We start from the raw sequence: 12,634 nt of genomic DNA on the forward strand, positions 1-12,634 counted from the left end.
AATGATTTCAATACCATCTGGATCTTGTTATCCAAAAGGCTTCTCTAAGACTCAAAAGAATCCCCACAGCTCATTTCCCCTACTTCATTTAGGTACATAACCTTAAATCCATACAGAAAATAAATGACTATTCAAAATGCTGACCACAATTACCATCTAGGTGTGGGTAACTAATGAAGAGAATGAGTTGGGTAGGTCCTGCTACCCCAGGTATGGGGAAAATGGAGATGCAGTTCTATATTTTACCTTGGAAAACTGAGCCATGTAAAGTGTCCCTCTCAGTTTTCACTTTTCTAAGTGAAATATAATTCATTGCTCTTCTCTCATAGATTTTGTTTGCCAAATCTTTAACGTCATCTGATACTCTGTTCTGAACACTCTCCAAAATGCCCATTACCTCATTAAGCAGTCAAATGGACTGATATGCTCATATAACAGAACTGTGCACCACTCATTTTATAAGGAAGAGATAACTTTAAGTTCTAAAGTACCAGTCGCCCAAATTCCTGATTCTTGTTGAACCCTGTATGGCATTACATTCCTAATTTATATTTAGCTTAAAAATCACTGTGCAATGCAGAACTCTGCCTCACTTTGTAAGAGCAAACTTCATATCATACTGGTATTTCTGTAGTTTATTCTTTCACAAAATTATCCTGAATTTCCTGCTTCTAAAGTTTATCCTGTTCATTTTTAATTGTTAAATAAATAAGAGGCTTTTAATGGGCTATGTTAGATTTCTAATTAAATGATATTCATAGAATCATAATATAGAGTATGCTCATTTATATATTAAATTACCCAAATCATCCATCACAGGATTTATTAATTGTAAAAGCCCAATGGCCAAGTACTGCAAAGGAAGTACCAATTTTCACTTGGTTATACATGATTTACCAAGAGACCTATGTTGTTTCATTGTTATAAAATGAAAATTATGAGATTTAGTCTTAGAAAAGAAATTCATTGTAGTTTGGCAAACTATTTACCCACAATGTATGAAAAGCAAGCAATGTATGCTTGCTTTTACTCCAAGCAAAAAGTAAATCAAGCACTGACTTCATTAAAAATGTTAAAACTAAACAAAAACTACAACAGAAAATTTTTTTCAAATACCTCACTCTGTTTTCTTTTCTTTGTGAAAATATATCTAATAAATGTCTCTTGAAGGACTTCTTGTTTAACAAGGAAATGCCACAGCCGTTTGACTGGAAGTGCGGAAGAATCCCGGGATCTATTAGAAAAAATTAACATATCCTATTTTACTCTGTAGAAAATATGCTTGCAAAACTTTAAAAAAAAATCCATTATCTATTGCAAATAAGTTGCATCATCAAGCTCAACAAAATTTTATAATTTGTCTTTCTTTTAATTTTTAGTTATTTTAAAAATCATTCCTTCATCTAGCAATTAATTCTCTAATTACAGGTTCTCTGAATGAACAGGTTGAAAGTAAAAAAAAGTTATTATTCTCCTTTTAAATCATACTGTAGAATTGGTTCTGTTGGTTACATAATATCACCAATGAATATAAAGTCACAGATTTCATTTTTTAATAGCCCGACAAAGCTAAAAAGCCTTGTTCTTCCAAGTTTATCAGCAATACTTTTCGTTATGGGACAGGTGCCTCACAAAAAGCATGCTGCTAATCCAAAGGACAGGTAGGGGGCAGGTAGAAAATCAAAACATTAATAAAAAAAACCTTAATGTGAAAAAAAAAACCACTGTGTTTACTGATAAACTACTGCCAAAACATCAGCAGCACCTTGTTTGCATATGTAGATTATTATTCCAAAATATTTGTGTATGGGTTCTTAAAATAATGGCAAAAATACAATATTTGCTTTTTCTGATTATAAAAGTAACATCTACCGAACTATAGGTAATTCTGGGAAAAATGTTTTCTATCCAGATTTGTTTTCCTTAACATATACTGCTAGAAACAGAATTGCAGGTTCAAAGTTGTGAGTGTTTTTATATATAAGCATGATATGGGCATATTTTGCCAAACTATCCTCCAGAAAAATTAAACCAGCTTACACTCTCATGAGTATTATAAGCATCCTTACTTGAATGGAGTATTTTCAGGTTCTAGCATTGCTTTATTTCGAAGAATAGCTGGTCCAGCTCCTACTGAAAGGTCAGTTGGGTAGGTATTGATATAGTTAGGGGGTGGACCTTCAAACTGATCCATTTTCTCTTGCAAAATCTGTTCCCAGTTCTCCAAGTTTTTAATCACAGCAATACCTAATGGTGATGTCACAGGCAACTCTAAAAGGCAATAGAAAATGTCATCTTGCTTTGATTAAAAAAAAAAATGCTGATCACCATCCACATATTTTAAAAATCTGAATTTTTAGAGCCCAAACCTCTAAAAATACAAATAAATCTGAAAATGTTAATCTTATATACATATTGAATTCTTAGTGCTTTTAACAAACAGAAAGCCAGCTCTCTGAGAAAAATGTGTTGCTTCTCTAGTCTGATTTCCTGCTCTTTGAACCCTGTGGGTAAACAATGATTCTTGGCTTGCATGAATTAAAACCATAGACCAGAGCCCAAAATATACAAGCATACACAATTTGTATACAAAATACACACAATACATAGTATCTATAATTTTTGGGGTGCCTGGGTGGTTCAGTCGGTTAGGAATATGCCTTTGTCTCAGGTCATGATCACACTGGATTGAGCCTCCCTGCTCAGCTTCTTCCTCTCCTTCTGCTCCTCCCCACTGCTCATGCTCTCTCTCTCTCAAATAAATAAAATCTTTCTAAAAATCTCCCATTTTTAGTACCAAATGCTCTTTTGTATAGATTTTTATGAAGAGAAACTTGATGCTTACTTACTGTATTTAAGTACATTACTTACTTACCAGAGAATTCTAATCCAGCAATGGGAAAGAAATTCTTGACATTGTGAAGTACTAGCTTAACCATTGTCAAATGTAGAAGAGCCCAGCTGTTCAAAGGAAATAAACAAACAAATTCTCCTTCACTGAAAATAACATCAGGAGAGAAGCATAATAATGATTCCTATCAATTGTTTAACCCAATATCCAACCCAGAAAAAAAGCTGTTTTTTTTCTAAAACTTAAACCTTTGTAGGCTCTGTAAATAGAAAATATGTAACAATATATCATACTTAGAAGATCTGAAAATTACCTAATAGAAAAAGATTTACCACACAGTCACATGGAATCTAATAGCATATCAATGAATATATATAAGTTCTAAAAGCACATCAAATAAGTTATGTATTTTCTCTCACTAAAAATGTGTTTCTCCTCTACATGTAAGCTATTCTTTGAAACCAGATATGAAAGATTCTACTGTCTAGAAATTTACCTCAAAGGTACAGAATTACTAACCTGAAAATAGAAGTCAGTTCTTGTATAAATTCATACTATTACTTAAAATTACTAACATCAGGATTTTTTTTTTTTACCAGAAGAGAGAGAGAGAGAGAGAGAGAGAGAGAGAGAGAGAGAGAGAGAGAGAATCCTTATTTACCTATAAGAATTTGGATCTTGGTGCTCCTGTATTTGTGTATCCGAAAAAAAAGCATCATCTTCTTCTTCATCACTATGAATGCTTTCATCAGAATCATATATAACACCACTATCAGACAAAGGGAGAAACGGCTGCAATAAAAGACAGTTATTTTTTAAATACATAATTGGTGTTTATCTTAATATTGAACATTTTAAGTGTTTTCTAAGTAAAAATTTCCTTTCACAAGTAATACTAGACCTAGAAAAGTAAAAAAGACTATGCAAAATTCTCAAATTCCATAAAATAAGTGAATAGCTAGATACAATGTAAACATTTCTGCAGCATTAATTACAATAGCCAAGTAATGGAAGCAATCTAAGTGTCCACTGATTGATAGATGAACATATAAAGAAGACATGGCACACACACAGAGAAATATTAGTCAGACATTAAAAAGAATGAGATCTTGCCATTTGCAACAACATGGATGACCTGGAGGGTATTATGCTAAGTGAAATATGTCAGACACAGAAGACAAGTACCTACCACATGATTCGCTTATATGTAGCATATAAAAAATAAACAAACTGGGGGACCTGGATGGCTCAGTTGGTTAAGCAGCTGACTCTGGCTCAGACCATGATCTCGGGGTCCTGGGATTGAGCCGCACTCAGCAGGGAATCTACTTCCCCCTCTATCTCTCCCTGCCTCTCCCCCAATCATGTGTGTTCTCTCACAAATAAATGAAAATCTTTAAAAAAAATAATAAAAATAAAAAACAAAAGATGGAAACAGAATCATACAGAGAATAAACTGGTGGTTGCCAGGGGGTGGGAGATGGGCAAAATAAGCGAAGGGGATTAAGAGGTACAAACTTCCAGTTATAAAATAAATAATTCATGGGGATGAAAAGTATAGCTTAAGGGAATATAATTAATAATACTGTAATAATATTGTATGGTGACAGCTAATGACTACAGTTATTGTGGTGAGCACAATATAATGTATATACAAATACTGGGTCACTGTGTTATATACATGAAACTAATTTAACACCGTATGTCACCTAAAATTCAATAAAAAATTAAATAAAATATATGTGACAGAAATATTAACAACCAAGACTTTTTCTTATATATCTACATAACTAGTTAGAAAAGTCTAAAGAAAAAAAGACACACTGAAAAACATAAATACCAAAGGAAAAACTATGAAAATTGTCAGAGAGCTATAGTGAAGGAAATCATAAATCCTTCTAAAAGCTATATAAGGAGACTGAGACATGTAAAACTATAATTCTTTACAAATTAATTTATAGGTTTTAAGTTAATTGTAATAAAAATCCCCCTGAGGATTTCTTTTCCTTTTTTGAAGCTTCATAATGATTCTAAAGTTTCATAGGGAAGAAAAATAGACAAGGTTAGCTGAGAAATCTTCTTAAGGTGAAAGATACCATTTTTTAGTGGATAATAAAGTAAGTAATTAAAAGAAATAACTTATCAATGGAAATATATAGTCCAAAAAAAGTATATTTAATCTATGACAAAGATAACAGAAGTGGGAGGAAAGGAAAGACAGGATAACAAAAACAAATCTTTAAAACTCACCTTGAAAGACTTTCTAAAGATGAGCTTAGCCTACCAAAAGCTGAGTGGGATCAATATCTCAAGAACTCTGAGGTCTAATAAAATTTTTAAATGGGAGGAGGCATGATGAAAAGAGGGAAATATTAATAGAAGGAAGGTGATCAGCTTGAAAAAGCAAAGTGCAGAAAGCAAGTACTAGCAGCATGTACCCAATGTGGTATGAAATGGAACTACAATGGGTCTAGTCACCAGGAGTATTCTGATCTCCAGAGTTGTGACTGCTTTGAAGAAACAGGTATGTCATGGGGCTAAACTAGGGCCTCATGAAACCCCCAAATATCCATCCATCTCCTCTTGCTCTAATTTCATGCTGACCAAGGGAACTACTAATAATTAGATGAAGAGAATGTAGATGGCAGATACAAGTATTTCAATCACTAGAAAATGATGATGCTGATTATATGTTAATAAATCTGACTTTTGTTTAAGACCTAAATCCCATACAGATTTTCATCAGTTTCACTCATATCAAGTATCTGATAATCACCATGTATCTGATCATCCCTGAATGGCTATTCAGTTGGACTTGAGAAATTAAATATCTAAACTATAGTTATTTGGGGTGCCTTGGTGGCTCAGTGGGTTAAGCATCTGCCTCCAGCTCAGGTCATGATCCTGGGGTCCTGGGATGCAGCCCCATGTTGGGTTCTGCACTCAGTGGGGAGTTTGCTCCCCCCTCCACCGGCTCCTTCTGCCCTCCCCTCTGCTCGTGCTCTCTTATTCACTCAGCTCTCTTCCTCTCAAATAAACAAAATCTTTAAAAAATAATAGAAATAAAAATAAACTGTAGTTATTCAACTGAGAAGCTGCCTTATCATTCCTATGTAATGCCTACAAAAGAATTAATAAAATAAACACATATAAAACTTGTGCTTCTCATACCTCTTACCTTTGCAACAAAATAATCCCACATACTAAGTTCAGGAGGAATAAATTTTTCTTTGTAAGATGGTCTCTCTGCAGGCACTGGTGGTGGGGTAGCATCTTTTACAGGTCTTCCAGGGACTAACATTCGCATGTTAAATCTCCTACGGTGTTTATCTATGTCCTCAGAAGGAACAGGAGGTGCTGAATAAAGACAGAAGAGAAAAAAAAAAGACAGCATTTATTTTCCATTACTAATTCAAAGAGTTAACATTAACTTTTCTTTTCAACCTATTTTTGCCATGTTTTAATTTAGACTAAATTACTTCTATCTGTGCTTCTAAACTTTCCAAGTTACTGCATCTGTTTTCCAGCAATCATGGCAGAGATGCAGATGAGGATAGAACATAAAAGAGTATCTTGCCATGAAGGAGCCTGCATGCTATACAGAGTAATAAAGTAATTCTATGTATAACGAATTAAATAAATGGCATATTCATTAATGCTTGAATGACTATTTCTGGTTATGCTGTTCAAGGATTCACTGAAGATACAGGATGTATAAGGCATGCCTTTTAAAAAGAAGGCAGCAGTTCAACATGAAAAGAGGAAGGGACGACAGAAACCAGTGACTAAAACCTCAATGAAAGAGGATGATAGAATAAAATGGAGTCAGTATCGCTAAGAAGGTTATTTAAAATGGAGCCAGGAGGATCCTGAAGAAGTGGGGTTTATGTCCTGTCTCCAATTTTCGTAGCTGTTGCTGAACTCCACTAAAAGCCAAGGCACCTGCCGCATTTGGAAAGAACATAAATGGTAGCATTAGTCTTAGCAACCAATCACATACAGATCAGGGGAACTGTAGCTATACCAGCACCAATCATCTCTCCTTCAAACAATTTAGGTGAATTCCCTCTTTCCTCTTTAAAAACTCTAGTCTCGGGATCCCTGGGTGGCTCAGCGGTTTAGTGCTGCCTTTGGCCCAGGGCGTAATCCTGGAGTCCCAGGATCGAGTCCCACATCAGGCTCCCTGCATGGAGCCTGCTTCTCCCTCTGCCTGTGTCTCTGCCTCTCTGTCTCTCTGTGTCTCTCATGAAAAAATAAATAAAATCTTAAAAAACAACTCTAGTCTCTTTTGTGTCAGCCTTGATTTTGGCTCAGATCATGATCTCAAGGTTGTAAAACCAAGCCCTGTATTAGGCTCAACACTCAGCATGAAGTCTGCTTGAGATCATTTCTCCTTCTACCTACCCTTCCCACTTTGCTCCCCGCCCCCACCTGCATGCACATGCTCTTTCTCTCAAATAAATAACTTCTTTAAAAAAGAATTTAACCTTCAGCAGAAAGGACAGAGATTAGAACCAGTTCCATTTAAACTCTTTGTACCACTGGTTCCTCACTGTAACGGGATAATTTTTTTTTAAAGATTTTATTTATTTATTCATGATAGTCACACAGAGAGAGAGAGAGAGGCAGAGACATAGGCAGAGGGAGAAGCAGGCTCCATGCAGGGAGCCCAACGTGGGATTCGATCCAGGTTCTCCAGGATCGTGCCCCGGGCCAAAGGCAGGCGCCAAACCGCTGCGCCACCCAGGGATCCCGGGATAATTTTTAAGGATAAATTAAGATGTTTTGGCACCAAGATAGAAACCTTTCCCACAGCATCAGTCTACATCTTACCATATCCTACCATCTTAAAAAGTGGGATTAAAAAATACATTCTTGTACATAAGGGAGAGAATAAAAGACAGGAAATGGAATTTCGAAAACCATAGGCATGACTGGAAAGGCTCTCTTGCACATTATCATGAACCTAATCTGAAGCCAATTGCTGATATGTTCTATATTGATTATGAGGTTTTATTTAAATCTTTCTCTAAAAACTATCCTTTTCCCTTTCCATTCCTTAACATTCTTCTTACTTATCTTTACCTATCTTCTATTTCCTTTTTTATCTTCCTCAAATTTGTCCTGGTTTATTAAAAAATATTGAACTGAAAAAATATTTTTATTCAAACATGAGTTTAGTTATTTACTATCCTAACCAAAGTGATATATTTTGAAGATCACTGATCTTCAAAATAAAAATTCTTAAAACTTTTTACTTTAGCTTTAATCCTGGAAATCATTTACATTTATATACATTATTGTATCAAATTTATCTTACCAGAAATATTTTCTGATTGTCTTTGAGGTTTCACAACAAGTTTCACACCACCTCCAAAAACAGCAGCCCACATTCGATTATTTAATGGATGGGCTGCAAGTCGGAACAATTCATTGGAGGAATTTGTAGCAAGAGCATGTATCAATAAACTTAAGTAAACAGCAACAACAGCTTCACACAACAAAATGTTCAATTTTGGCTGGTCTTCATCTTGAGCCGAACTCAAGAGATTAATGAGTGAGCTCACACCTGTAAGGGTATATAATATCATAGTAAGTATATCAGAAGAAAGCTCTAGAAGAAAAAAAAATCCAAATCTGTAACTTAACCAAAATTATGTATCTATATTAGATAATATATATTGTATCCATAATTTGAGCAACAAAATAAATGATAGAAATGGATTATAATTTATGGAATGAAATAAGAATCTATTTGTTTATGCTATTAATGAGTGAACAAATAAATAAGGAGAGAAAAGAAAGCTCTTCCTCATAGTACAATTTCAACTAAAAGTAGAAGGAATGATAAAATTATATAAAAAAAAAATCACCATCCAGGAATCCTCACAGTAATAATCTGATTCAGGCAAGAATCATCACTGGATGCTAAAATTAGTGGGTAAAAGTATAGTATTTTACAGTCTCAAACTATCTCTTCAAAAGAAACTTAATAATTGCAAAGAAGAAATAGTAGCTTAATAAATGAGAAATCTGGCAGAAAGTACCTTAACAAGTGAATAGCACCAGTAATGGAACCAACTGACATCATGTGCCTCTTAATATTCTGCACTAATAGCACAGTATCTCTTTTGTGATAACCTTGCCAAAAATACATAACCCGAATCTAATATTAAGAAAAAGACAAAAAAAAAGGAAGGAAGGAAGGAAGGAAGGAAGGAAGGAAGGAAGGAAGGAAGGAAGGAAGGAAGGAAGGAAGAAAGAAAGAAAGAAAGAAAGAAAGAAAGAAAGAAAGAAAGAAAGAAAGAAAGAAAGAAAGAAAGAAAGAAAGAAAGAAAAAAACAAAACAAAACACAGGGTAGCCCCAGTGGCCCAGCGGTTTGGCACTGCCTTCGGCCCGGGGTGTGAGCCTGGAGACCCAGGATCGAGTCCCATGTCGGGCTCCCTGCATGGAGCCTGCTGCTCTCCCTCTCCTTCTGCCTGTGTCTCTGCCCCTCTCTCTCTCTCTCTGTCATGAATGAATAACATCTTTAAAAAAAAAAAGAAAGAAAGAAAGAAAAGAAAAAGACAGCAAAACCCAAATTGAGGGACATTCTAAAAAATAACTGGCTAGTACTCTTCAAAGTGTCAATCATGAAAGACCAAAAACAAGAATGAATAACTAGTCCATATCAGAGGAGACTCATGAGATAGTACAACTAAATGTTACATGGAAGACATTGAGTGGGACAACTGGTGAAATTTCTGAAAGATCTATAGGTTAGAAGAACAATACTGTATCAATGTTAAGATGCTGAATTTAAAAAACTGTGCTATGGTTACATAAGAGAGTGTCTGTTTTTAGGAAAGACACATTGGTATACTTAGATGTAAAAGGATATCATAATCTGTAACTTACTCTCAAACACTTCAGAAAAAATACCTACGTACACACACATACACACAGTGAGGGTGAGAATGAGAGAGGGATGAATGGTAAGGAAGGTATGGCAAAATGCTAACATTTGGAGAATCTGGGTGAAGGCTAAACAAAAACTCTTTGTACTGTTTTTACAACTTTTTGGAAGTCTCACTTATTTCAATAAAAAAATTAAAATGAAGACAATGTTTCTGGAAACATGTATAAATGAATTTTATTTTTTTGTATAAATGAATTTTAAATAAACACCGTGAGTTTGTCACTTTTTTTCTACTGCCATTTTTCACTACCATGATTAACATGTAAACTCACAGTTATAGAGCAAACACAGTAAAAACTAAATGACACAGCAGACCAGAAAAAGGTGTGAATAAAGTGGAGAAGGTCTGAAATAACTGATATGGAGAATGAGAGAGAAAGCTAACCAGAGACAGAGAAGGACTGACAGGACAGAAGTGTCACATAATGGTCACTCTTATCCCCACATACAAATTTACACTCAAGAATAATTGCAGTCTCTCTGATATAACTGTGAAAATATCTCTGTGATACTGCTCTCTAATTTAGGATTTCTACGGATAAGGAAGAGGATGTGCTCACCCTTATGAAAGATGTTAAACCTTGCTTTTTTATGCAGGTCAACACAGCTGGGTTTTGAAGCCTTAACTTTCTGAGTCTTCAGACAACATTACAGTACTTAAGAATTCCTAATCCATGGCAGAAAACATCATCAAAAAACAAATAAAAAACCATTCACCAAATCCACAAAGAACAACAATCAGGAAACCAGTTAGTAAGTTTTTAAAATGGAATTACCAAATAGAAGATTTAAAACAAAAACAAAAACAAACAAACAAAAAACACTTAAATTCTCACCAGGCCATTGAGCAGGAGAAGAATTCGGTGTTGCATGTTCTTCAATACTTTCTGTCCTTAGTCTTCGGCGATCACTTAAAAGAAGTCCTTGATAAGCCATTCCTGTAAACTGGTTTCCCTCTGTTTGACTGCTAATACAAATAAGATTCAGTTATTTAAAATTCTAACAGAGATAGACTGTACTATATATATATATATAGTATCTTTAGATGTTTATCATGATGACATTTAGGCTTTTTTTTAAATCATGTTCCTAGTTTTCATTTAAATTCAGTTAGTGAAGGGGTGCCTGGCTGGCTCAGTTGGTAGAGCATGTGACTCTTGATCTTGGGGTCATGAGTTTAAGCCCCCACACATTGGGCACAGACGTTACTTTAAAAAAGAAGAAGAAAAAAATCTAGTTAGTTGCCATATAGTGTAATATTGGTTTCAGGAGTATGACATTTAGTCTTTTTAAAAATCTTTTCCAGATGCTACTTAATACTTGAAAATCTTTTCTAAATTCACCCATTTTTACTAAAAAAAAGAAAAGAGGGGCAGCCCGGGTGGCTCAGCGGTTTAGCGCCGCCTTTGGCCCAGGTCGTGATCCTGGAGACCCAGGATCGAGTCCCACGTCGGGCTCCCTGCATGGAGCCTGCTTCTGTCTCTGCCTCTCTCTCTCTCTCTCTCTCTGTCTCTCATGAATAAATAAAATCTAAAAAAAAAAAAAAAAAAGAAAAGAAAAGAAAATCTGAGAGTAAGGAGACTACTTTTTGGTACTAGACTCAAGTTTCTGGGTACTATTTTCTTAGCTCTGTAAAATTGTACGAGTTTAACCTTGAATTAAAGTATGAACTAAAATATGGAGAATCATATTAGAAATATTTGATCCTAAAGTCAAATGTACTTCTATATTTACTTCCCTCATCTTTGTGGAGCTAGGGAAAATACAAAAGCAGAAAGTAAAGCTAACTTCCTTGAGTCAATCATAGCCTAAGAATAAGAAAATACACATTTTAAAAATATTTATTTGAACTCTCATCTGGTGCCATTTTAACCAGTGACTTATATCAAACAAGTTGTCTTTGATCATTCAGACAATCAATGTCCACAATAGCCAAACTGAAGAAGGAGCCTCGGTGTCCATTGAAAGATGAATGGATAAAGAAGACATGGTCTATGTATACAATGGAATATTACTCAGCCATTAGAAACAACAAATACCCACTATTTGCCTCGACATGGAGGGACCTGGAGGTATTATGCTAAGTGAAATAAGTCAATTGGAAAAGGACAAACATTATATGGTCTCATTCATTTGGGGAATATAAAAATTAGTGAAAGGGAATAAAAGGAAAGGAGAGAAAATGAGTGAAAATATCAGTGAGGGTGACAACACATGAGAGACACCTAACTCTGGGAAATGAACAAGGGGTGGTGGAAAGGGAGGTAGGCGGGGGGTTGGGTGACTGGGTGATGGGCACTGAGGGGGGCACTTGGTGGGATGAGCACTGGGTGTTATGCTATATGTTGGCAAATTGAACTCCAATAAAAAAATTAAAAAAAAAATTAAATAAACTTTGTTCCTCATTTACATTTCCAAATCTTTGTAACTACTTAGACATGGCCTCACTGGACTAAAAGCAGAGTACAGGCCATTTTGAAGGGCTGATCCCTTTTGCAATATCAAGTCTTCTCAAAAAAAACTGCTGAATTTATAAGAAAAAAACCTAGACATATGTTTAATATACATTTAATGTGATTCTATTTATATTACAAACTTTTCACTTATTTATATAACTCATTTAAATCTGGGTCATCCATCCACATGAAGAAGAATGAAACTAGACCACTCTCTTGCACCATACACAAAGATAAACTCAAAATGGATGAAAGATCTAAATATGAGACAAGATTCCATCAAAATCCTAGAGAACACAGGCAACACCCTTTTTGAACTCAGCCACAGTAACTTCTTGCAAGATACATCCACCAAGGCAAAAGAAACA

At 35.0% G+C, this 12,634-nt stretch overlaps 1 protein-coding gene across 4 annotated transcripts in view; it reads right to left on the reverse strand.

Annotated features, from left to right (window-relative positions):
• The window catches only part of DMXL2 (Dmx like 2), a 152,571-nt gene that overhangs the window by 12,154 nt on the left and 127,783 nt on the right, over positions 1-12,634 (reverse strand). For 2 of the 4 annotated variants that reach the window (XM_072808513.1, XM_072808511.1), the window contains exons 27-33: positions 10,647-10,774; positions 8,172-8,420; positions 6,030-6,208; positions 3,513-3,643; positions 2,876-2,961; positions 2,070-2,271; positions 1,117-1,234 (exon numbers count right to left, since the gene is read on the reverse strand). In XM_072808513.1, the coding sequence (XP_072664614.1) occupies positions 1,117-1,234; positions 2,070-2,271; positions 2,876-2,961; positions 3,513-3,643; positions 6,030-6,208; positions 8,172-8,420; positions 10,647-10,774 (1,093 nt within the window). Of the gene's footprint in view, positions 1-1,116; positions 1,235-2,069; positions 2,272-2,875; positions 2,962-3,512; positions 3,644-6,029; positions 6,209-8,171; positions 8,421-10,646; positions 10,778-12,634 lie in introns of all 4 variants that reach the window. The other 2 variants (XM_072808512.1, XM_072808510.1) reach the window with 1 other exon arrangement.

Source organism: Canis lupus, chromosome 32 (assembly GCF_048164855.1).
Source record: "Canis lupus baileyi chromosome 32, mCanLup2.hap1, whole genome shotgun sequence".
NCBI classification, from domain to species: domain Eukaryota; kingdom Metazoa; phylum Chordata; class Mammalia; order Carnivora; family Canidae; genus Canis; species Canis lupus.